General features: G+C 36.9%; 1 protein-coding gene across 3 annotated transcripts; it reads right to left on the reverse strand.

The window, feature by feature from the left end:
- Positions 1-775: 775 nt before the first annotated feature.
- On the reverse strand, positions 776-22,427 carry ranbp3b (RAN binding protein 3b). Of its 3 annotated transcripts, none has more exons than XM_015016931.1 (17): positions 22,322-22,427; positions 20,551-20,606; positions 18,588-18,624; positions 18,427-18,504; positions 18,242-18,313; positions 13,545-13,610; positions 13,301-13,393; positions 11,270-11,379; positions 10,196-10,315; positions 8,660-8,760; positions 8,477-8,552; positions 8,284-8,380; positions 6,661-6,785; positions 6,446-6,566; positions 5,809-5,951; positions 4,165-4,360; positions 776-2,008 (listed from the first exon to the last, which is right to left on the reverse strand). In XM_015016931.1, exons 1-17 carry the CDS (start codon positions 22,341-22,343, stop codon positions 1,965-1,967), a joined length of 1,557 nt encoding a protein of 518 aa, XP_014872417.1. In that variant the 5' UTR covers positions 22,344-22,427; the 3' UTR covers positions 776-1,964. The 3 variants fall into 3 exon arrangements, with proteins under 3 accessions (XP_014872417.1, XP_014872424.1, XP_014872408.1); XM_015016938.1 differs by having other exon boundaries at positions 20,551-20,564; positions 22,322-22,406; XM_015016922.1 differs by lacking the exon at positions 22,322-22,427 and having other exon boundaries at positions 20,551-20,649.
- Positions 22,428-27,423: the final 4,996 nt, after the last annotated feature.

The raw sequence follows: 27,423 nt of genomic DNA on the forward strand, positions 1-27,423 counted from the left end.
GATCTGTAACAGAGGTGTGCCTATAACACAAATAAGAACGAATAATGTTGTGCCTCTATTCGTGACCATAGATGAGAGTAGGAATGTTGATACACACCGTCTCCATGACAAACCAGTACAACGCTCACATCGCCGCAGGTAGCGCACCAATCCGCCTACCGATCCATCTTTCAGGAACAACACTCTGACATACTTGAACTCCTCAGAACCTCGTTCTCGACCCAGTTAGGCCACTTCCCATTTTCCGTGGTCTCAGATTTTGATGTGCTGATTTTCATCCTGGCTTGAAAAGTGTTTCTGTGAAAGCTGTAGATCACAGTCCGATGAAACCAACATAACCAGATCATCTGCAAGAAGCCAAAACCTGATCCAGGTGGCCACCAAAACAGATTCCCATCAACATCTTGGTTGCACCTAGAAATCAGTGATAAAGGGCAACTTTATCACTGAAAATGAGTTATTTCAAGCAATTCAAACCAACCTCTGGTACTGGTCCTACTTCTGGAACAACAAGGATTTCATTCCAGAAGTTTCCCTCGCATGATTCCCAAAAGGACATGGTCAAACGGCTACACTTATTGGGTGAACTACCATGCACCCTTTGTACTCACTACCTTACTTTGTGCTTGTCTGATAAATAAAATTACAACTAAATACATTTAATTTTATTGTGAAAATGTGACAAAAGGCGAAAAAGTTCACGTGGTGTTAATATTTTTGCAAGGCACCGAGTATGTAGGTGCAGAAAAATCATGTTTCAGAAGGAAAAATATCAGTCAGTCCAAAATGGTTTATTTTGTAAAGGGGGGCAGGTGAAGGAGATGAGAAAACATGGTGTGCTGCTAAATGATATATTCAAATGTACATGTAATTCAAAGGGTATTACAGTCATCACTCAATATTTTGTTTTTTTTTTTCTTTTCTTTTTTTTTTTTACACACATGAAGTCTTCACTCCAACATGGTTTCCAGATGTAAATGGATAAAAAGTTTATATCATTGTCAACATAAAAATAAGCATCAAGACGATTAATCCTTGGGATGCTGAAATTAATTTAGAAAAAAAAAGTTACATGCAAAATGAAGACTGATGGATTCATTTTCTCAAGCTGGAAAAAAAAATAACTCCACAAAAATAAACATGAGTAACTAAAACACATTAATTCAGATGACAATTTAAGGTGAATCCTTCTGCCCTTTTGTCCTCAAATAATTAAATCACATTAGCGGAAACTGCATTGTTTGAGTCTTTTATTCACTATAATATAGGTCAATAGGAAATATAAGAAACTGCTAGTAATGACAACTTGAGTGATCTTGGCTAGCCATTACAAACAGCACGTATGTGTTGAGATGCATTATGAAAATCACTACCCAAAATAAATTACATTTGCCAAAACCTAACGCACAGACTGGTTGGAGGGAAGTAGAAGGAAGGGTTAGGAGGAGAGTCGGTCTGGATGTAGGACCAACAGACTAAATGACTAGTCAAAACACACTGTGAACGAAGCTCCTCTGGATGTGTGGAGTCCAGAGGTACGGCTGTAGAGTGAGTATAAAGGTCCCAAAGTAGAAACTGCAGTCTTAACATGTGCCATACTTAAAATGTAGAGGAAAACACCCTTACACTCATCAATATGATGAGCAGAAAAGTCCCAAACCAAAGCTTTGAAGTCTTTATTTTTGCTGTCAGGAGAGAAAAAAAAAATACTTGAAAACAAAAATAAAACACAAAACAGGAGAGGGAGGGAAGAAACGACTCCAGATATTACGCTGAATGCAGAGAAGATGAACTGCACGAGTTGGGTGAGACACTCCGGCACAGGGGGTTATTTCCTGGAGCTAGACTTCTAATATCCAAAAGTACTGGTCTGGAGGACCCATATTGGTCAAGGGCTGTCCATGGAGATGCCTACAGTAAAATACCTCAACAGCGGCATCTTAGCAGGCTGTCCAAGAGTGACGCTATGTGCTTCCCGCTGCCTGGTTCTCGCCTCCATCTGAATTACCTGCAGGAAAAGAGAGGAAATTGGTGGAAATGTCACTGCGGGTGAGCAGCCTCAATATATTAAATCAAACCCAGCGTGAAAGCGCAAAAAAACGTAATTTTCTCCCGAGGTGGCCAAACATAAACATGCTGGTTCGTGTCTGTTTCAATTTTACATTTTGGCAAACAAGTCAGACTAGCAAATTAAGACCAACAACATTTACTTCACTTTAATGAGTTACAAAAAAAAAGAGAAACTTGTTACAGAGGAGTTCCACTTTTGGATACATTTTAAGGGAGCTAAATCAAGGCTTACAGCTAATAAAAACCCAGGATTTAACATTAAAAAGGACAAAAAAAGGATTTTAACACAGAAATGTCGGCCTACTGAAAAGTAAGCCCATGTTTGCATTAGCACATGCACTCAATACTAGCCTGTGCACATAAATTACTACATCATTGCAGTGTGGAATGGAGATGAGTCTGTGGTTCTGCTGAGATGTTGATGAAGCCCGAGATGCTTTGATATCAGCCTTCACTGATCTGGTGTCTCATCTTCCTCTTGACACAATAATCCATAGATTTAATATGGGATTCAGGTCAGATCCAACTACTGACCAATCAAGCACAGTAACAAAATGGTGTTTCAACCAGTTTTTGGTATCTTTGCCAGTTTTTACGGGTACCAAGTCCTGCTAGGAAATGGAATTGGCATCTCCATAAAGCTCGTCGGCAGAAGGACGCATGAAATGCTCCAATATGTCTTGGTGGATGGCTGCACAAAGACAACATGGCTTCTCAAAAATCATCCCCGACTAAAAACTTCACTCTGGACCTCAAGCATCTTGGATTCTGGGCCCCTCCAACTCCTCCACCAGACTTTTATTTCCAAATGAAATGCAAACATTACTTTCATCAGAAAAGAAGAGCCTGTACCACTGAGCAACAGATGTCCCTTTTTAAGACGCTTCTCACATGGTCTCTGGATCAGGAATGGCTTAAGACAATGAATGTGGCAGTGGCAGCCCACATGGGATCGTTTTGTCCTTGTCCTCAGTCCAATACTTTTTAATGTTCCGTTACGGCTCATCTTATGATCATGTGGCTTTCTCTGCTTGTGGAAGGTATCAGCAAGTGTCTGCTGTATGAAACATTTCTGTTTAGAAAATCCTTTTTTATTGGTTTATGTAGCATTCTAAAACTACATGTAAGGATTGTTATTAGCTTTATGCCTTATTTATTAAATATATCACTAATAGAATTAATTAAACTTTTGAACCGAATAACCAAAATAAATTTGCTTCTTGAATCTATTCTAATTTACTGAGATGCACTCAGTAAATTAGTAAATTAGAGAAGCACTTCAAATGAGCATTTAAATTCTCACACATCTGGAAGTACAAGCAGTAGCCTAAATAAAGATCTATGTTCAGACATCAACACATCTCATATAAGGCTGAGTCCTATTTGCCATCTTCGGATAAAGATTTAAAATAGGCTCGATTACGTATGAGTAAATATAAAGTAAAAAGATGTTGCTTGACTCACTCTTTTATGCACGTCAAACTAGAGACCAGGAAATCGTGGTTTTTAATCTCTGAAATTTGCATTTTAAGATTGTTTCCATGCAGAAATAAATGGTAAACATCTCAATCTCATGAAAAGTAATGTCACTGATTGTAAGTCAATCCAAATAAACATGAAAAATTCTCATCATACCGAAACATTCCTTGGTAAAATTTCAATCTCAACTTCAGATAATAAATAATTCAGGGCTACATTACCTTTCAAAAAGTTGTTCCTGTACCTGGCGCTCCTGTCTCCAGATTCAAACTGGTTGAACATTTATAAAGCTCTCTTAATTGGACCTGACTGTCTCACATCTGCCGTCATCATTAGTCAAAACCTAGCCATTAAAAAGAAGAACACTCCTCCAACTGCTCGCTGCTTTTCTCTGGGCGCTCACACCATGTATGAAAAACGCAGGATTATTTTCCCTCTTGTGAAAACAAAACATTAATTACTGCAGAAATAGTTTCGCCTGTCAACCTGGTGCTAAACTAAGCAATTGCCACCAAATTTGTCAACAGAAACTTAGAATAATTCAGCAAAATGACACAGACAGGCTTTATTGTCATTCAACTGTACATTTATAATGTACATATTGAGCAAACTGACTTGTAGCAGGAGTGGAGGCTGCAGCGGAGGCAGAACCCTTGTCTTCCTCGTCGCTGTCGTCCTCGTTGGACTGCGGCACCTCGGCTTCAGGGATACTTGTCGCCGGGGTCTCCGTCTCCTGCTCCGCTCTGCTCTTCAGAGCTAAAATACGATGATGTAACGCTGCAGCCAGCTGACCTATGTCTTTCGAGCTACCCTAAAGAAACAAAAAGACAAAAAGGGAAGCTAGATCTAAGGAACTTTAAAGATACATATACTATAAGTACATTCCTGCGTGCAGATGTTTCAGATTTAATGTCTGTCTGTAGGCTTGGTGCCCTTTAAACAACTGGAGGCTAATGTCAAACATCTGGGAAGAGACGCTATGGAGCTCAGTAGGCAGGAAAAAACATTGTTATGCAAAGTGGGGGCAGTAAATATGATAAAAGTGTGTGGAGCGAAAGGTTAAACTTAATGGAGGTTTTTAGATTAATTAGAAGAAGCCCAATGGTATTCATCTGGAAATAAACACCACACTATAAAAACAGAATATTTGGAGCATTTTAAGTAAAAGCACATCAGGAAACTCCTATACCTAAGGCTAAAATAAACAATTTGCCGTCAACAAGGAATTTTATTACAAAAACAAGCTATGATAAAATAATGGAATTCAGGTAAATGACTATTATAATCGATTAAATACAAAGTTTTCCAAAAACTATCGTGCCATCAAGACATTTTCATAAAACCAGACATTTGACATTTTCTGTTTGTTGAGATTTGTCACGAAATCAATAACTTTCAATAACTGCATGTCTGAAGCGAAAATTTCCAAACTAAAAGTCAGGTGACTGAACAAATGTTCCCAGAAATCAGGAGTCCAAGAGAAAACGATAGAGACTTCTCACACATCCGTACTCAAAATCCAACATGGCTGTCATGCATGTAAAAACAAACACCTTCTGAAATAAACAGCCTATTTGGACCTCTAGAAGGTTTGCAACTGAATGAATCTTTCATTCATAAATACATAAACAACCTATATTTGTTAACATATTCCTTTAGTGTTTAATTCCATAACAAGAGAAGCATTCAGTGGACCCCAACCATTTGCAAATAGCCAGAATCTTTAAACACTTGAGACCTCCTGTAGAAACATGTATAACTGCCTTTTTTAATAGTTCAAATATATCAAAAAATATCATAATATGCATGAATACACACAGTGGAAATTGAAATTAGCATTACAGCAGAAGCTTATATCTATGGTCTTCCTTATCTCCACTTTTGTGGATACAACCAATCAGCTCCTGTTTAAAATATGATTTAGTTGAATAGCAGGTAGTAGTTATGGAAACAACATTTTCCTAATTAAACACCATTTTCAGGTGCAGAAAATGTTCTGAAGTAGCTTTCTTCTGATTGAGCTGTGTGCCTCCTTGCTACATGAGCCATGTTGTTTTGTCATTGTGCAATAAAATCTATCTATAATTTAAAAAAAGGGAAAGAAAGAGAAGAGCAACAGCCACATAAGATTAGAACACACCTAAATTAAATGTGGAACAGAAATATAAAAATCTGGGCATATTTAAAAATATCTACAACTTAAAAATAAGATCATTTAATCCATTAAACAACCTTAATTTATTGTTTTGCGGTACATACTGATATTAAGAAGACCTTGACCCCCTGGTCCTCTGTGTCCATGGCAGTGATTCGCACACTCTTCTCACTGGCCTTGTCCACCTGCATCTGGGGCCAAAGTTTTGTGTTGAGGATCAACCGCAGGCTGCCCTGCGTCCTCATCACTGCGAAGATTAGGAGACACAGAGACACATGACTGTACAGAACTACTGCAAGATCATTTAACTTTTTATCTGTTAAGACTACCATAAAAACTAAAAAAAAAAAAAAACACACACACACACAATGAAGCTACCACTAATGCAATCTGATTAGTCGTAGATGTGTGTTTTTATTTCTTATATTTGAATTGAAACAATGTCATTAAAACAAGGTTTAAAAATTATAGGTGCTTTTATTAAAAAATATTGAAGTAAACCTTATAAATTTACATTAAGGGATCAAATTAGTCGCATGACTTAGCGCCCCCTTGTGCCATGCATGAAGTATTGCAGCAGAGATTAAAAACAAGCACTTGAAGCAGTTTTAAGACCTCGTATGGTCTTAAAACCTAAAATACAAGCATTTTTATTTTGTTAACTAAACTTTGCATTTCTGTTTGTTAATTTTTAACAGGGTTGAGGTTCTTCTCTATTCAAGGTTTGACAGGTGTGTTTACCGAGACGAGACTGTAGTGTGCCGTCGTCAGTAGAAGCCATGTCATTGAGTCTGAGCAACCCTCGACCTCTCTCTATCCACGACTGAGCCGTCTTCTCAAAGACGTACAACTTGCACTGCATCTGTAGCAAAAACAAGGAGGGGGGAAATAAAAAGGGAAAAATTTGCATCCCTTTCAGCCGTGTTTGTTGCACAAGGCCCGTCTCGTCTTTTTACCTGTAAAACATTGCTTTCCGACTCCTCCCCGGTTTTCACGTCGACCTTCTCTAAGATGCACTTCTTGGCTGTGGCTTTGGTGTAAGCTGCTGCAGATTCTGCCAAAGACTCTGACACACTGTTTGCTGTTAAAATGAAATGCAGAATAAATCATTTACTCCTTACTTTAAGATTTTTTTAAGTAGTCATTCCCTAACTTGGAAGCAAAACAGATTGCCTTTGATCCTTCACAAACTCTGTAGTCAGTGCAAAAGTGTTTAGTCATATTACATCTACAAATTTAAACCCATTTTGTTTGGATTTTATGCGACAGAACGCAGCAGACAAATATGAAATGGCATATTTGTCACAACACCTTTTATTCCAAATACCTTAGAAATTCAAAGAGCATGCAACAACTGTAAACCTGCCAAAACACCTAGATGTCCTGACAGAGAAGGCAAGGATTAGTCCATTTTTACACAGCAGGCAAATGTAACTCAAATCTGACGTTTTTGGCCAAAATGCGATCAATACAGGACTTCTTAATGGCAAACTGAGCGGCACAATTCAGGTCATTTTATTTCCAACTTTTATGTAGCTGACATGAGACATAAATCATGTCTCATGTCATTGCCTCTGCGAATTCAGAGGCAACAATGACACACATAATGTCGCCACTTCTGTTTTGAATTACCTTCCTTTGTCTAATTATGACATTTTGACAATTCTGTCAGTTCCTGCTTTAATTGTGCATCCCAAAAGCGTGCCACTTTTTTATGGAAAAGTACCACAAAGAAAATCAAAAGACAGCTTCCAAAATTTTATGTTTTTGTCTTCATGCAAAATGGCACTTGTCTAAAAGAAAACTAATGAAAAACACTGAAAACATTTTACACAAAAATGAAACAAGATGGTGGTGGCAGCACACTGTGGAGACAGAGGGGAAGGCTGGAGTTGATGAGAAGTTGGATGGAGCTAAACAAAGGGACAATTCTGGAAGAAAACCCTGCTGGAGGTGCCAAAAGACTCAACAGTGGGGTCAAAGTTCACATTTCAGCAGGACAACAAAGCAAGAAGCTACTACTGGAAAGGCTTGGATCAGAGTAAATGGCCCAGTCAAAGCACACACCTAAATCTAATTGAGAATCTGTGCAAATGTTTTCTAACACTGGCCAATCAAATTAAGTATCTAAATGAGCAAAACTGGAACAGAGATATAAAAGACATGCAGCTGTAACTTAAACACTGCCGCTGCAGAGTATTGACTGGAGCTGGGGAGAAAAATGCACACTATACTTTTTAGATTTTATTCCTAAGAAAAATCTATATTTGCTTTTTTCCTCCCACTTACTTTCTGCTGGTCTGTCACATAAAATTACAATAAAAATATTGCATCTGTGGTGGTAAACAAGTCCCTTTAGGTAGAGAACATAGGAGGATTTAATCAGATTCTGTTTCCATGCCTTGGAAAAAAAAAAAAACCTGGAACCTGCAGGCGTGCATGTGGCTGTGTTCATACATTTCTTTAGCTCTTACATGTTTGGGTTTTCATCAATGTCCAGCTAAGTTTGCTGTCATTTCTCACAGTAATGAATCTGAATAGCAAACATTTTTGAAGAGCAAGAGAGAGTGTATTTTTACCCTTCTCTGGAGTCGTTTCCTGTGATGAGGGCTCTGAAGCAGGAGCAGCTGAAACCTCTTTATTTTCCTCGTTTGAGGCCTCGCCTTTTGGGGGACTCTGAAATTTAAAACAATAAATAAATAAATAAAATAGAAAAAAAGATGACTAAAATGTCATCTTAGTAAATTTCTGGGAAGCAGCTAATCAGCTTACCAGAACTCTTTCAGACATATTCTGCCCAAAGACAAACTTTGCTCCACCATCTGTACTGTTTGTGGCATTTTTTGAACTGAAAGTAAAACAAAGGAGTGAAGAAAAGCTTCAGTCGGTGAACGCAGGTTAACCCATGAATTAAATTGAAATGCTAAAAATATATTTGAGACACAATCTCATTACCTTGGGGTAGAGATGTACTGTAAGAAATAATTAGTGCCCTCTGTTTGAGAGTCCAGTTGCGCCGCATCTTTTGAGTTGTCTTCTGTGCTGTTCTCATCCAACTGGAACAAAAACAACCACAACAAAATAAAATCCCCACGGCAAATTAGCTAAATAGCTTGAAGCTGTGTGGCTCAAAAACACACAAATAAGTGTATACAGGAGAAAGATCCTTTTAAGTAGTTATCATTTTTAAGTGAAATTAGTAATTATATGAACAAAGTACATCTTAAAGTGAACATGCTCAACAAGAAGTCATTACATCTCAAATCTAATTTAATTTAAGAAATGTGTGTCTGTGTGTTACACATAATGGGACCGTTAGACTTACTGGAATATTTAAGACCAAAATGTTATGACTTAAATTTGGATTATTGAAGCACATCAGTGTTGAGAAAAACATTTGCAGATCAAACAAAGAAAACGAGAAAATACAAAATGTTTTTAAATGATTGTTTCATTCATTAAGAGTCTATTTGAACTGAGTAAACATGTTTTTGGGAAACATAAGTTCAATTCACTGAAACTGAACCTGTCTGACAGCATGAAGTAGGATAAAGGACACCAAAAAGCAACAGAGCATGAGCCAATGTTATGAAATTAAAGAAATGAAAAACAAAGTCATCAACATTTATGAGTGTGGAAAGATGTTCTAAGGCTTTGATTCATAAAAATGAACCAAAGAGCCAAATGGAGAAAAAGTGAAACCGCAGTGAATCTTCCCAGGAAAGCGTGGTCAAGAAAAATTACTTCAAAAATGCACTGATGATTCATTCAGAAGGTCACATAAAAACCAGAACAACTTCTAAAGCACTGTATGTCCAACTGGTCACAGTTAAGGTCAGAGTTCATGAGAATGAAGAAAATGGGCAAAATAGCCTCCCTGGGAGAGTTTCGAGGTGAAAAACATGCAAACAAAGGCCCAGAGCTGCTTTGCCGCCTCATGATCTGGGCAGTTTGCTGTTATTGGTGTAAAAAATCTATCTTTTAAATTCTGAAGGAAATTTTCCAGCCATCAGTTTGTCACCATAAGCTCGAGCACACAGAGTTATGCAGGAGGCAAAACTGCAAAACACATCTGGAAGTCCTGAAACGATTGAGGTTCTGCGGTGCTGTAACTAAAATAGGCCTTTAATGCATAAAACCCCCATGAATTAAAACGACTGCAGAAATTGCTCAACACTGACGTGAGAGACTCACTGCTTCTGACTGAAAATAATAGATTACAGTTGTTGCCATCAGAGGGTGGCTCTTAGCGGAAAATTACTTTTTCTACGAACAACCAGGTAATACTGGATAGCTTTTGTTTTCTCTTTCATTAATGAAATCATTGTTTTAAAACTGCATTTTGTATTTATTCAGGTAGTTCTCATGTTAAAATTTGTTTGATGATCTTGAAGCATTTAAGTGTAAAGGGAAAAGAAAAAGCAAAAATCGGAATGCATTCATGAAGAGTAAATGCTTTCAAAATGCACTGTAGAGCATCAGCAATCTCACCTTTGCTCTGTCTTTGATATTTTGACCAAACACAAAAGACGTAGGGATATCAGAATCCTTCTTGTCTCTTCTGCCACCATCTTTGTTGCCGTTTGCTCCATCCTCCTCATTTTCATGTTTCTGAAACAATGCAAACACATTTAACTTTACTTCTAATAAAGCAGTTTGGCATCTCAAAGATATTAAATCATAAATTTTTCACTTAAATAAACCACAGTGTCTGTAAGTAACACTTTCTACAGTTCAACCTCTGGTTTACATTTATTGAAAATACATTGATTCAGACAAATTGAGTTTTATGGATAAAATTATTCCTTTTATTGCTACATGCTTACAAAACCATATCACATAAGACTGACGACAGGGAGGAATGAGGAGAAGAATAAAAGCAAAACTCGCACTGCAACCTTTGCCTCACTTGGTTGCATCCCTAAGGTGAGCTAAGAGTCACCCAGCGCTCTGACGTTGAATGTCACTCTGTATCTGTTCCATTTGCATGACTTGTAACATTTGATCATTTTTGGCACTAAGGCCTGTTTCATATTTAACCAAATCTCATTATTTCTCAAGGTAATAACTCTGAGGCGTCAGGACCATAACTGATAAAACGTAAAAAAGTGTCTTTTAACTTGATGCAAGTTTTCCTTGCATCAAGTTAGCTCTAGTTTTTATTTTATTTACTTATGCCACTGTTGTGCAACTTTTGGATGCATCCCTGCTCTAACACACCTGACTCAAATGAATGTTTAATAAGCAGACCTTTGCAGGATTTGTTGACATGCAAAGGAGGTAGTTCAACCTTTTGATTCAGTTTGTTTCCATTAATCGGCACTTGAGGACTGAAGGTGCAGGCAATCTCGTCCAGACTAAACAGCAAACATGTCCCGTTGTAATTTTTAAAATGAACAATTTGCAAGTATAAAAAAAGCAAAGAAACTAGGAATGATTTAAAATTCTTGCGCAGGACGTTAAAGTTGTCAGTTAAACCGCTCACAGAATCAGAAACAACTGAAACCAGTGAAGCAAAATTAAGATTATTTATCCGTTCAACAGAAACGACGATGAAACTCTCACCAGTGACTTGGCTGGCGTAGTCGAGTGCTCTTTGTTGTTCAGGAAGAAGGACTGGCTGACCAGCGATCCTTCTGGCGACTTTTTCACACCGTTCGTTCCACAAGTGGAATCTAAGTTTAAACACACAACAAAATACGCATATATTGTTAATTTTTTTCTCTTTCTTTCTTTTCTGAAACACAATCAATGCATTAATTATACAGAAAACATTTCACTACACAGAGCATTTGGAAACCAGCACTTTTTCTACATTTTATGTTACAGCTTTATTAGATGAATGTTACATTACAAAATTCTACACACAAACACCCTGTTATAACAATAAGGAAATAAGTTTTATAGATTTTTTATTTATTTATTAAAAATAGGAAACCATTAAATCACATTTAAATAGTAAAATCGCTGTGTTCAGGTGTGCAACCTGGGAACAATCATCTCATTTTGAGGGTAAACAAAAAGGAGTTTATTGTCGATTTCAGGAGAAAAAGGGTTAGATCAACACTTAATTTCACTTTGGGATCAATAAAGTATTTATGAACTTAACAGACTCCACGCTGTGATTGCAGCCAAATGTGTATTTACTAAATACTGACTTACCGGGTGAATATTTATGCAGTCACTTATTTTATGTTACAAATCTATTTAATAGAAATCAGTTTTCACACTTTGACATCGAAAGATATTCTTTTGCCAAAAGAGAAATCTTTTTGATTATTGTTAAAGCAATGAAGAGAGTGGAAGTACTTTTTATAGTCACTGCATGTAGCAAGAAACCAATCTAAGAAAATGTCAAAGTGGTATTTCTGACTCCAAAGAGATCAATAAAGTCAAAGTTTACAGTGTTTATTATTTACTCCTCCTTTTTATACAGTTGGACCAGTTATTTGAGGCAATGTGTCACTACACACTCTTGTCTGCTATGGCCCGCCAGAAGCTCTTGAGCAACAAGTTTGGGCAACGAGCCCGACAGATGAAGTTTGCTGACAGATTTGTGGTCTTCCGTGACAGGCAGGAGGCACCTCCCTCTCTCTTTTGAAATTTTCTGGCATAAAAAAGGTAGAGAGTACTACAACAAGGCTAGTTTATTGCAGACATAAATGTCTTATTGCTTCATTATGTAAGGTCATAAGAAAGTTATAAGAATGTCATGTGATGTGAAATGGAGATATTTTCTCTAATCAAATTGAGAGCGCAATAGTATTAAAGAAATGAAGTGAAATCAGAAGAATCGTCTCTTTCCTCTCATTTTTAGCTTGTGTCAGAAATCAAAATGATGATTTAATGTTAGACAGAATTAAAACTTTACGTATTTTGTTTCTGTTTGTAACAAATATATCAATAGTTAAAATAAGCAGAGTTCAGAAAATGACAGTTTCAATTCGGGAAGTTAAACGATCAGAGTGAGATTCCTTGAAGAAACTCAACTCCTGATTGTTGTTTATTGGGTAGTGTGTATGATTGTCATGTGACTTGCTTTGCTTGCTGTGGTCATATTGGTCATATTCAATGTAAGCAGCTGAAACAATAGGCATTCAATTTTTCTGTAAAATTTATCTCTGTTTTTTAAACTGTAAATAAATTAATGGGTTAAATGACTGATTGGAATGGCACAAGGTATGGATTTCCCTCATTTAAATATGTTTTTTTAAAACCAATATGATTAAAATAAACTTCAAATTGCTGAAGTAGGAATGTTACTTTCCTTACATTGTTGATAACTACTTAAAACCCCAAACATGACAATGTAGCTGTCTCTTAGAAAGACCCCAGAGTTGGAGCAACTGGTCCCTTTTTTGGACAGGTTCTCTTAATTTCTTAGACAAATTTTAGAAGAAAACAAAACATAATATATATGGTATAAGTTTTGCATTGTTACTGAATTAAAAAAAGACAGCATATTCATGTAAGTCAGACTGACACAATTCTCAAACAAAACTCAGCCTATTTTTTCACTTGTTAATCCTATGAAGTATCTTAGCAAACTGCCAACTATGTTGTGATTGATGTAACCTTAGTAGAAGCCGTACTCACTGGACTCTAAATGTGATTTGGAGGCTGGCGCCTGGAGAACTGCTGGGCGAAGGACACTGCGCTGCTGCTCCTTGGGTTTTTGACTCGGGACGCCTAGAACACAGATAAGTTGTCTTACATATTGTATAAATCATTTATATTGCTTTGTCACTGTACGTACAGAAACCCAGGGTATGTGTGAAATGTCTGAAGAAAATGTATTATATTATAATCAGGCAGTATGACGACAACGACTGAAACCTACCAGAGCTCGGTGCTTGCCCATGTATGAGAGTCGGTGGCTTTAAACGGAACCCCGTAGGTTTCTCCTCTGGTGAAGTAGAGCAGAAAAGTCAACAAATATTAGCACATCTAAAAATTACAAATCAACACGAATAGATAGGAATCTGACTGCCACTTCTCTAACGACTGTGCGTGTAACCACAGCAACACTCATGATGCTTGCAAAACCTGAGAGACAATACAATTCTAACCTGATAAGGCAAGTTTTTGTCCTCCGACCCATTTTTAAGCCGTTTCTTCAGCTCACTGGCTTTCTTAACTAGTTTTCATCAGTGACTGAGCACAATACAAAAGCACACTTTATTTGGTTTTTGCATTTAATGATCCACTTTTGTGTCTAAAATGTCATCTGATGAAAATTCCCTTTAAGGTTTGCAAATACTACATATAGGTAAAACTTGCTGGCAAAAGTCACATGATATCCAGCCTTGAAAAGTACAACGTTTGAAAAAGAACATTTGAATAAAATAATTGATAATTGTAATAATTGTGTTTCAATTGATATAAAAAAATATTTTCTTTATCCCAAAGGGAAATTAAATGTTGCCCTAACTCATATCGTTATCTTTAAAGAGTCGTTGTGGAAGGATCTATGCTCGCAGTAAGTCTCGCAACGAATCCGAAGAGGTCTGTGACTGAAGACCGTTGATATGTGACGGCCTCAAAACTGTCACAACAGATCATACTTCACAGCCACATTTCCTGGGTGACGCCATTAGTTGTTGACAAGAACTGCTAATCCACATTATTTGCTTTTGCCACTCCTATTTAAATTGTTCAAACTTCCTCCTTCTCTCTCTGCATCCATGAAGACTGTTTTTCAACTCCTCTGGGATTTGGAGTCAGGGTTCAGGAATTACTGGAGATTTGAGATGCTAATAAACTGTACCCAGTAGTAAAAAACAACAACAACAACAACAACAGATCACAACAGTCCAAAAGTAAAAGGGTAAAAATGCTTCCAGCTACACGGAATCTATAAGAAGAGGGAATAATTGTCCAACAAGCAACGCCTCGGCCAAAAATATTAACAAACGTCGAGAAAAAGAACTAATCAGAACTAACAGAGCTGCTCCACCATCCTGCCACTATGAGCGGCACGATTCCAGACCTATAAAGTTTATTAGTAGGAGGAAAAACAAACAGCTAAAACAAGGGTAGCTGCAGAAGGTTAAAGGAAATCTTCCACAGGAGGCTCGTTTCCAGGCTTTCCTCATCCTGGCTGTAAAATAACAGAGCTGTGTTTATTGTATAGTTTGTTGTGTTTATATTCTTTCCAGTCAAAGTTCACCTGCATGCATTTCAGTAATCGCTTTGCTTTCTATTCACCTTTTGGGAACATTCTCATTTTTTCACAATTATCTGATCTTACTAAAAATTGTGGCATATGACAATTGCATATTACATGTTTTAATGTTTCTGTACCAGTTAAGGAAACTTTGTCAATAAAACAGGCAAAGCAGCAAAGCTGTTTAACAAAATTCATAATTAGATTTACAGAAAATTACTGATAACCCATAAATGTTCCCCGACAGGATCTCAACCTGAAAACTAGTCTCTCTACATCTAAAGGTCCCTCAGTCTTTTCCTGAAAGATGTAAATGAGGTAAAAAAAAAACATTAAAAAAAAACAATGGTTCAAACATGATATACCTCACCTATTTATAGCTATCAAAACAAAACAATATATATTAGACCAGTGTTTTTCAACCACTGTTCCGCGGCACACTAGTGTGCCGTGAGTGATCGTCAGGTGTGCCGTGGATTTTGTGTGACAAAATAGCTTAGAATTTGGCAATTGTAGTGAAAATGAAAGTTGGTTGAAAACATGGAGAAGCAGCATTTAGTTTTTATGCTCCACTAATTTGGAACAAACGTAAACAAAACAGCTGACACACTGACTTCCTTTAAATCAGGGTTAAAACCTCCATCTGTTTCATAACAACTGGAACACTGACCAAAATATTTGCTTGATGATTTTAATGACATTTGACAAAATGAAATGTTTACTTGTTTCATAATTGGTCATTGTATTGGTCTCTATGTACTTTGAACTGGCTGTTGCTGAAATGTGCTATATAAATATGCTTTACTTTTCCAAATAAATAGATTTCAGTGTAGGCATTTTATTCTTGGTACAAATCCAGCTGTCCTGTGAAAGCCTCAGGTTTACGGAAGAACATTTGCAACCAAACATCACGAAGAAAAAAGAAGCGCACATACAGAGATAAAATTATGAAAACATTTAAAGTAAAGCAGGGTTATGCTACAAAAATAATAACTCTGGATAGCTCAGTGCTCTGTTCAATCAGTCATCTGAAAATGGAAAGAGTATTTCACAAACCACCAAGACATGACGAGGAAGGGGATTAGTGGGAAGAACAGCCAAGAGGATTTACGGTCACTCTGGAGGAGCTGCAGAGCAACACACACAGTGACATAAAGAAAAAGAAGTCTTATTTTCAGACTGACACAAGCCAAGCAGGGGCCACAGCAATCATATGGAAGAAGGTAATTGGGTTAGAAAAGACCAAAGGGAAACTTTATGGCTTTAAAACGCAATCTGAACAAACAACTGTCAGAAAAACACAGTGACAAGATAAATCATGACAACTTAGTTACAGTTATTTGGAAGACATAGGGAGCTTAAAACAGACAAATCCTGGAAGAAAACCTGTTGGAGACTGGGGGCAGAGATTCAGCTTCCACCAAGACAACAGAATGATTTAGATCAGACATCTCAGGCTCAAGGCCCGTGGGGCCAAATCAGACCTGGGATCTGATTCTGTATGGTCCATGAGATGATTTCATATACCTGTTAGTAATGGCCCACTGCTGGGGTGCATGTTGCCCGTGGCAGTGTCAGAGACGGCGAGGATATGGGCAGCACTTAAATGACAAACTAAAAATCAGCACCACTGTGTTCCCAAATGCCAAGCCATGACTTCACAGGGAGCTCTGCTGTTTTTCAGGGCAATAAATGACATGAAATTGGTCAGTAATCTATGCAATTTTGACATGGAGAGCTTTGCAAACATTAATATGGAGCTTATTTATCAGAATTCACCACCAAATCTTGATCAACTTGTTTTTAAGATATGTTCCAACATAACAGAAAAAAATGAAACATGTATTCAACATGTATTTTCAGTTTTTGCAACAACTTAGATGTTGTCATTTGCTTTTATTATTATTATTTGTTATATATTGTGCACTGCTTGATAGAGGTTTTATTTTACCTACTGGGAAAAAATGTTTTTGCTTGGATTTTCAAACTAAAATTACGACTTTTAGAAATAAGCAATCTTGTTTATAAAGTTAGATTGAATTTGGCTGATCAAAGCCAGTTAATGCATTGGAATGGCCCAATCAAAGTCCTAAATCCAACTAACATGCAAAGATTTGAAAATGTATGCTCACAGAGGCTCTGCATCCAATCTGAGTTTGGCATTGAAAAATTGGCAAAAACTAAAAACTATTCAGATGTGTAAACCGGGTAGATACACACCAAGAAAGCCTTATAGCCGCAGTGAAAGCTGGCTCTATTATTTATTCACTCAAGCACACAACTTTTCAGCTTTCTATTAGTGAAAAAGAATTGCTAAACAGCTACAAGGGAAGTGAATACTTTTGCAAAGCATTGTAGCATAACATCTAATAACACCAAAGTATCTGTTTGAGTCACTAAAAATCAAAACGCTTTCAAATGCATGCTTAAAAATTTATTTGCCAGTAAAAGTGCATTGTTTGCAGGCATAATTACAGGCTACACATGGTCCTAATAGTTCCCAGAGTGAAAACATTTTCTGAATTTCTCAGGGTTTTAAGAAGTTCTTACAAATAAGCATGCCAAACAAAACAGAAAAAGGTTTCACTTCTCTCTGCTCTGGATAAAGCATGACCTGGTTGCAGCAAACAGAAAGCAACACAGATCACTTAATAAAAACCCACCAGAAAAAAAACCACAAACACACAACATAAAGTCATTTTTGACATTTCATCTTGTTTAACAGTATTAAACAATGTGTTTTTATTGTCTGTGATTTAAACTTTTTTGTTTGTGTTTTTTTTTTTTTTTTTTTTACAAATTATCCAGAGTTTATGAATGCTCTGTAACCTCAGATCAGTTTTCACCAGCCAACCCGGTCCTCAAACTAACACCGAGGCTGCAGCAGCAGCAGCAGCTGCTCTGACCAGAAGTGCGACTGATTGGTTCTGTTTGAGCCAGCTGCTGGTGAAACATGCAGCACGATCTTCAACGAACAGGTGAGAAACACAACATGTAACCCTATTAAATCTAACATCTACAGAAACCCTGTCCTGTTACTCTAAGGTTGCAGTCAGCTTTGAACGTGATAAATTATTACAAGCCAGACGAAAAAAATAAAACATACAATCTGAAATTGCACGTATTTCTTTTTCTATAAATAACACCAGGCCCCTGAACTTAAAATTTAGTCCCAAACCACAAGACGGTTTGGTGGGCAGAGAGCTATGTGTATGCAGGAAGCTTACAAGACGGCACTGAAGAAAATGTGCTGGCAACCCGAACGTCACAAGGCAAACCTATTTAAACGTTCTTTTTTTAAAACAAAAAAAAAAAAAGACACCTTTGAGTTGAAACCCAAAACATTTCAACACAAGGTCTTAAAGCCTCACCTGGCTCAGAATCAGAGTTCCCAGTTGGAGACTGGCAGAAACTTGAGGGCATGAATACATTGTTCTTGGGAACTGCAAGAAGCCAGACAGGACACTGCACTCGGCATACAAATAATACCACAAGAAAGAATACGGCAAAAAAAGAAGAGGAGAAAATGGTCTGCTAAGTCACTACATGTCCTTACCAGAATGAGGGGGAGGGAATGATGAGGTCCGTTCCCTTTTCACAGGGGGACAATAGCTTCCCTCATCTTTATCGGAGTCTGAAAACAGGAGTAAAACATTTTTATTGTTAGTGTTAGAGAAAATCTATACTACAAAACAGAGATTATAGTATTTTGTTTACCCTCGCCATCTTCTGCACTTGAGCCTTCTGCAGACCGCTGCAAGACATGACAATAAAAGCTCCAGTTATTATACATTCAAAAATACCTTTAAAAGTCACAGGAGCAACCTGGAACCAAAACAATGTTTGCTATTAACTATAAGAATCGAATTAAGCCTTTTAAGGTTTTACTCCATAGAAAGAAAAAGCTGGTAAGTGTTGGAAAACAAACATACTTTAACATAGGTTTAGGTGTCAAGGTAATGCCAAAGGTTTGGGTAGAAAGTATTGGCATTAAAAATGTCAACATCTTCTCCTATATACTTCCAAAGGTTTATAGTCCTTTTAACGCAGAAGTTACTGCAGTTTTCTCTGGCTTTATGGCTCAATGCTGGGAAAGTCCTGGCAGAGCAGTAGGGTGCACCACAGTAGAAAATCACGTGATGGTGGTATTATGGTTAAATATTGCAATACTAATATAATCAATAAATCCATGTTTTCTTGTCTTCTGAATCTTTTTAGAGATGCCCCAATCCAGGATTTTTGGTTTCAACTGAATCCCAAAATCTGACTCTAAATATCTGCCGATACCAACAGCTCAAAATCCAAAATGTCTTTACAATATTAACAGTTTTTGTCAAAAGCAAATATGAACAAACCAATCAGCAACATGGCTGCATTTTATGTCTTAGAACTAACTTTTAGCAATAAATACAAGAGCATAATTAAAATAAGTTTACTATTTTAAGTGAAACTAATTCTTAAACATATGGTGGCTTAATAAGAATTAGCATCGCTAAGTGACAGCAGCCTGGTCATTTATTTCCTTAAGACTTTAGGTTCTTCCTACAGGCCACTGAAATTCCCAACTCCATTATAATCCATGGCAGATGGAGGTAAAAGAATAAAATATTCAGTATTTTAGCTGGACACTTTCTGTCTGCAGAAGGAAACTTCTTGTTGCTCCTCTCTAGATTTCAGAAATTCTCTCCTTAAGTCAATTCAACTTTATTTACAAAAACACATTTTATACGACAATCGTAAACTCAGTGTGCACCAGTTACTCCGTGTTGGAAAGCAACCTCCACTGATCTACAGGTTTGCATGAAACCAATAACCAGCATTTATCTCAAACTTCCTCCTTTTTATGATAAAATATCTCCAAGGAAGCTGAAGCTAAGCAGACTCTATATAATTAAACTTTACTCAATCTGTCCAATCTATGGATATATTTTAAGCAACTGTGTGAATACGGACAAACCTGTATATTTTATTATAAAATTTGCTAAATTTTTGTTGGCTGTAAGTTTAAGGGCAAAATTAGTCAACATGTAACCTGCAGCAATACAGAATCACAATCTCTGTTTCTCTTTCATCATTTCTATTCTTCCAACTCTCTCTGTGACCTTTAGGGCATCATCCTGTGTGTTAAGTGTGGGTATTAATACAACACTCCATCAAGGATGAATATGCCTTTGGCAAATAAAGTGCGACTCTTGCAATATGATAGTCAAAATGATTGCATTCCAAAGAAACCCTAGTGGTTTTAATTTTACACACACCATGTCATTGCAAAAGACTACCTGCACATCCTCTAGGCTAAGCTAGTGGGTTAACCAGAGACTTCCAATGGGTTGTACACTATAAAAGAGAAAAATAGCAACAGCGGTATAATGTTCTGCCTTATAACCACTACTAAAGTAAATTATATTTCTGCTCTTGCCAAGCTACAAAATAAACAAGTTAAATGTGTTGAAACACTTTTAGAACTGTAATGACCCGTATTTTACATCATTTTAGCAACAAAAGGAGTAATTGTTTCTAAGGCACAAGTTCATCATGCTACATATTTTTATTTGCATTTTTTTGTTAAAGTGTAAATCTGTGGTAATTTCACTCACACTGAAAGAATCTCAGAACCACCCATGCCTACTTTTACAGATCAAATGAAGTGAAAGTGCTTTGACGGGAAGTAGAAACTTACCTTCTGTGCTTTATCTTTTTGGAAAACAAACACAGGAGGTGCAATGGCAGGCTTGTCTGTTAAGAAAAGATGTAGGCTGGTCATCCAAGCATCAGCTTTAGGTTACCTGTATTGTTATCCAGTTATCTTCTCATGAAAGTTGCACAAAAAAGGCTACAGAACGAAAGCTGATAAAGATCACAAGCCAATATCCATAACAGATCAAGAGAGCCAAGTAAAATCGCAGTCATTACAAATATAGCAAGGCACACTTTAGCATTATGCATGACATTTACCATCTTTTAAATATTTATGTTAAGGTGATCTAATGATGGTTGGAATCTGTTTGACAAACATCTTGAGTTAGAAAGGTTTCTGTGGTGACAGGCGGAGAAATCCGCTCCCATACAAACTGGGCTTAATCATACAATCCCATCAACACTTCTGGGAAGAGCAAGAATATATTATATAGATCAAAGCTAGCCAATACAAGCAATAGCAACAATATTTTTCATTGAAGAAATGAGAGTGCTGTTATTTAAATATTCAAATCTGCCTTTAAACAGCAACAATATATCAGTTTTTCTGAAAAATTTAGCCTTTAGATTTAATTCCAGCTCCAGGCTATTGCTGTATACCCGTGAAGAAGAGGTCTCACAAGGCTAGGCAATGATCTGGAGTCACCTCAAGCCACTTAAAGCATCTTCACGGTGTAACCTCTGAGATGTGTAATCCTATAACGGTATCAGACAAAGGTTTTCCTGTGTCTGAGCGGGGCCTGCTCCCGGGCAGGTGTAGGTAGCATCATTAACGCCGCCTGCCCTACAAAAGTGCACATGCAATGCTGCAACAGATAAACATCTGGGGAAAATGCTGCGAAGCTGTTTGACAATCACTGCACAGATGGATCATGCTGGTTCTGTTTGGTGCAACAACGCAATAAATGCTAAGTGACCTACATTTATCATCCATCTTTGTTTTCATTTTTAATTTCATTCAGAACAGCCAATATGATAAACGTATGGATTCCTGCGCGTAATGCTGGTGTTCACGTCAGGCATTCAAATTGCCAGAGGTGGTCCCGGCTTATGTTAACTAGCTAGCACTTTTACTATGACCCTTTCCAGCAAATAGTCGCCGCTACCGGTTCCTCCATGAAGCAGAGTGTAGGCTATAGTTAGCGTGCTAATTCGCTTCATCCCGCATGAGTCATCTCTCCTAACAAACAGTGCAACTAAGATTCTCACCCTGTTAGCTTTAGTTTCAAAATAAACCCAATGGAAATCAGTAAACGGCATAAATTACAAACTTTCACAAAAGCGACTTGAGCCTTGTCTTAATGGCCATTTTCACCCTTACGCGCCTAAACAAGCGATAGCCACTTACGACAGTCAAACAGAGGAATGCAGCACCAAATGAGCTTAAATGGACAGCGTTGTTCCATACTCATAATATTACAAAAAAACGTTTTATATCACTTGCTGAAAACGGATCTCAAATGGACAAACACACAGGCTAAAAATAGCCGGGGCGCTAGCTTTGAGAGGTAAACCGGGCAGCCCCGACATAATCCAGGTATTAGCCTGAGCCCAACCGTTAGCATTGTTAGCCTGTTTGCTAACGTTGTGGGTACTATAAACACCGCGACGCCACACGGTACCCGAAGACACAAATAAACATGGGACCGAGATGTTTCATTGCAGCTCCCTCGTGTGCAGACACAATTGTAAGGAGCATATATATCAGCAGGTAAGGCTTGATGGGGTTTTTTCTCACACTGCTACTTACTCACCTTCGTTTGCCAAGTCCGCCATTTTACTTCGACGCTCTCACGCCCACAACCCACCGCGCAGATAACACAAGCCGAGGCAGAAGTGTTTTCAGTCAGGCCCGGGGGCCCGACGAGTCAGGGGTCCCCTCTTCCTGTCCCAGAATTATAATTATGCTGTTCAACAATCTGGGACTCTAATTTAAATGTAAATAACCACAAAGAGACAACGTGTCAGCGGGGAAAGAACAGACAAAAACTGCAAAAAGTAGTGAAATACATCAATTGAGACATAAGCTGGCCACAGAAAGTTCCACACGAGACAAAACAAGAAATCAAAGTAACAAACTATCACTTTTCTAGGGTGATGTCCAGGATTAGGGTCTTCGTTTGCTTGTTTTCCGTTTTTTTTTTCTTTTTCTCCCTCTCTCTCTCTCTTACAATATAAAATATAGTTAATAACCGGGATATACAGACAGAAAAACATTGGGGTCACTAGAAAAGGAATTCAGACTTTTTTTAAAATCAGAAATTCAAGAAAAAAGTCACAAAGGCAATAAAGAAACACACAACTATGCGCGCGCGCACACACACACACAGACACACACACACACACACACACACACACTCACACAGCACTCTAGTATTTTACATTGAGCATATGATTTATATGGCTTTCAAAAAGTATTATCTTATTTCTATATTAGTAATTTATTTCCTCCTCAAATATTTTTCTTTCAGGTTATTTGGTCTTCAAGTTGCCCCAATTTATTAATCTCGTCTGGCTGTCATAACCTTTTCCATCCACATCATCTTTGTTTCCAAAAAGCAAAAATATTTCAATTGCCAAAAACTATTAGACCTCTGGAAGAAAAGGACAAAGTCTTTTGAATATGCCCTGTATTACCATCTTTTACATGTATTGATATTTTATTAAATAAAATATTATTTTATTTAATAAAAGTATTAGCGAATTTTCTTTAATTTTTTTTTTTTTGTATTTTTACATATTAAAACAAAGAAAAAATATCAAGATTTTACAGCGAGAAAAATATTTTTAATAGTAATATTTAGAATATTGAATAAAAAAATGTAAATAAAATGCACAATTTGCTGCTAAATGACATAAAAGAGCTAAAAAAACAACCTTGTATCTTTAGAATCATTCTTCTGTAGAAACTCTTGGATAACACATTGCTTTTTGTCTGCCTTGATGAATATATTCCTTATGTGTTTTATTTAACTTGAAATGGTAACTTCATTTACTTTTCCAGGATTTCCAGTTTTACACAGCAGTTTGCTTCACAAAGCATTTTCTGAAGCACAACAGGTTTATAAAAGACATAAATCGTTTTAACCCAAAGAGCTATTGAAAAAGCAAACAAATGATAAATTTCTGTTTGTGTTTTGTCAGTTTTCTGTTTTGTAGTGATGCAATTCAAATTTCCTGCCAGTAGAGGGCGAACTGTCCTTACCTTCCGTGGAAGCTTAAAAAGGCCTCACTGTGAAACTTGCATCGAGAAACATAACTAAAGTGATGCATCAAACTAAACATTTCATTAATACATTTTACGTAACATCATATGTAAGCTTCATAAATTACTTTAATGTAATTTATCATCTGTGTAGATTTAGATTAAAATGGTATCAAGGGTTTTTTGTGTCTGAATCCTGGACGTTTCCCCAACCTGCATTTCCAACAAAATGAACCAAAGCAAAACTTCGACTCAGCATGTATTTAATATTAATTTCAAATAGTTGATATCATGCTAACTCAATCAAGATGAAGAAAGTTAGATTATCTGGATTAGTAAAAAAAAGAAAATTAAAACCTCCAGGGGGAAAGAAAACATTGGCATGTTTTGTGCCTGCCCATTGGGGTATGGTTGAGAAATGCTGAATGCTACACCTTTCATGAGAGTTTGCACCGAACAATGTCAAGCAAGAGTTTGGAGAGTCAAGCTCCAGATATCCTCAGGTTAAACTCAAACAGGCCACTGCTTGCATTGGAACTGTCTGTTACGGATGGGCTTCACTTGTCAAAAAAGCTTGGCTTCAGCTTTGGGACTAAAACAGTTTCGGTTCTTCTTTTATGCTTTAGTGTAGCTTATATATCCTGTTCATTATAGTGAACACACTGAACTTGATTAGGGTTTATACAGCACTTTCTGAAGCAGCGAATGAAAAATGTTTCTTGCAAACCTGCACGTTTAATGCAAGAGTAGTTCTTCAACATTTTACAACAAGCACCACCACATTAAATAGTTCAAAACAGTTTAATGAAAAGAAATTAATCTGACTGGTCAATTTTATTCACTTCATTTAAAAGATACTTTAAAGACTGAGGATCGGAAGGATCTTCGGTAGCAGTCAGTCTTCCAACAAATGTGAAGAAGTCTCTGACTGAAGAGTGCTGCAGTGTGACAGTATCATGACTGTCATAACATGCTAACAGGTCAATTTCTGGAATAGCATAGATGATATTCCGCAGAAGTTTCCTGGAGGACACCATTAGTTGTTGGCAAGCACTGCTAATCCACCTCATTTGCTTTTGCCACTCCTCTTTGAATATCTGAATGGCCTTACGAGCAGAAAAAAGGGCAGAGATACATTTAGAGAGTTTAGCCTGAAAAACTACCTTATCCTCCTATAACAACAATTTTTATAACTTTTTAAAAAATGTATATTAATGCATTTATCATCATTGTTATTCTATCATGTTCACAAAGATAGGTTGGGGTTACCTCTTATGATCTCATTGCAAACACCCTAAACATTATTATCATGTGTATGGTATTTTTTTAAATATTATATTTCTGAAGTATTTTTTGGCTCTAGTGGCAAATAAATTCTGTGTATGCTATTAAGAGTTAGCCTAACACATTAGTTAGAAAATCCAGCAGGTTTTCAAGCATGAATCAGACCAGTTAAGTTGGGTTTGCTGTAATTTGGAGACCAGAGTTCAGATTACAAATGTAAAAGAACCCAGTAAGCACCAGTAATATCACATATGATATTACTGGTGCTTGTATGAGAGCAACAATCAATATGTATCAACAAGTCATCTTCATGGCTGTCAGTGGTTATTAACTCTACATGGTCCTTCAAAATTGAACCAAAGTTGCTTTTGAGTTACATTCACTGCAGCCGAAGTACCACAGCTGCTTGCACCACAATGTGAAAACATTGGGTAAAAAAGAAAAAGATATATAAAAGCACTGCCCTCTTGTTTAGTCTAATACTTTTGAAAGCTTTGTGGTGTTTGTATGACAATCTTACATAACAGGCTTGTTGTTTTTCACATTCTTGTAACTAATACCCCAAAAACACAAGAATGGGGATTTCACAAAGTATGTATGATTGTGTAATCAAAAAAACGTCAAACATATCAGATTTGTTTCGTTATAAAACAAGACAAGTTCTGTCTTATCTCTTGAAGCAGCAGCTGAATAATTATATAAAGGAAAAATGCTTTACTAAGAGGTCCAGGCTTTAAGCAACGTCAGTCTTTGATACAAAATGTGTAAAATGTGGCTACTAACACAGTAATTTGTGTTGTGATTTATGTCCTTTATGTCCTGCAGGTTGAATCCCATTAACAGTTATTTAACAAACCGGAACATTTCACAGAGATCATAAATTATGGTCAAAATATTAAAATCTAGTTTTACTTCACAGCTCACAGTCCTTTCAACAAGTCTGTGCAGAATTTGTAAAATAATTTTAGGACTCTTTCCAACTTTGGAAGAATATAGAAATGTTTTTATTTGGAGTATAACCTTGATGCAGTTATCAGACGTCACGCCTACATGTGGAGTGATATATAACCTTATTAATTTAATAGGAGCTTAGTACTTTTTTATTGTGTCTGGTTGTAGAAACTCCAGTTTGGAGCCCCAATAAATCATCTTCATGGTTGTTCATAGGATTGTAATTTTCCAACTCTAACAAGATATTTGTGATTTGTATTATTTTAACCTGACCCTTTCAGAGGAAAGAAAGAAATTGAATATGTAAAATGTAAACTTTATAAGCATATTTTCAGGGTTGTAGCAACAATCATGGTTGATGTTCTGGAGTTAGTCCAGAACACCAAAGGTCAAATGTTGAAGGTAATGTAATTTTTATCTATATAGCACGTTTTCAGTAACAAGGCAGGTCAAAGTGCTTTACAGGAATTAGAAGGGATCATAAACAAAACAACTAAACCAAAAGAAAGAGAAAAATGCACAATAAAAGAAAACTAGACTTTAAAATGTTGAAGTAGCTAAATGTTGGTTCTCCATATTTGATTCTTGTTCTGGGTTGATAAGTACTCCACAATTTATAAACTAACAACAGTTTCTCTAAGTCTTGCTCCGATATTAAAAGTATAAGGCTAATTGTTTGTCTAAAGTAATAAGTTCTCCATAATTCATTAACTGACAGGAGTTTCTCTTGAAAGCATGAAATGTAAATAAATCATGGTCGGTCTTTTGAATGATTTACAAAGTACATAAGTACTTTGTGCCCTCCCCACAAAAAATAGCTTTCTCAAACAGAAAGGCATTATCAGTTCATGCTACAGTAGAGAGAGTCAAAAGCTTCTCCGATGTCAGCAGCTAGACCAACGAGGTATTGTTTGTGAGCATAAAGTTTTCCAGGTGAGAAAATGTGTTTTTTTAACACGGTTTTTGTGTTTTAGGAGTTCTATATTGTATTACCTTCAGTAGCAACCATCCATCCATACATTATCTGATGACACTAACTCTTCATGATGGTTGCTGGTGCCTTTGACCAATGATCATCAGCTGAGAGGCGGGGCACGCCCTGGACATGTCGCCAGTTTATCACAGGCTGGAGTGACCAATTTTGTTTATTGTGTCTGAGCCAAATGAACAAGAGAAAGTATTTGTATATTATAAAATTGTTTTTTAGTGTAAAATAGTTTTACACTAAAAAACACTTTATAATCCAAATGGCAAGACAGACAGTGTCTTTGAAACATCTCAGACATTGTTTCTGTTTCACTCAGAAACAATGTCTGAGTGACTTGTCTGCCTGTCACTGAGCGCTTCAAAATCCCTGGGTAGAGTGCCAGTTTGTGTGGTCTCCAAGCTATTGGCCTGAGACAAAATCTCTCCTTA

This window comes from Poecilia latipinna, unplaced genomic scaffold (assembly GCF_001443285.1).
Source record: "Poecilia latipinna isolate Pla-1442-1.1 unplaced genomic scaffold, P_latipinna-1.0 Scaffold75, whole genome shotgun sequence".
Lineage (NCBI taxonomy): Eukaryota > Metazoa > Chordata > Actinopteri > Cyprinodontiformes > Poeciliidae > Poecilia > Poecilia latipinna.

Coding starts and splice junctions, on each gene's coding strand:
- ranbp3b (XM_015016922.1), bottom strand. CDS start 20,634: ATGACCAGCCTACATCTTTTCTTAACAGACAAGCCTGCCATTGCACCT. Junction 6,786..8,283: donor GGAAACGACTCCAGAGAAGG/GTAAAAATACAC, acceptor TCATTTTAACAG/CAAACAGTGTGTCAGAGTCT. Junction 2,009..4,164: donor AGCCTCCACTCCTGCTACAA/GTCAGTTTGCTC, acceptor CTTTTCCTGCAG/GTAATTCAGATGGAGGCGAG.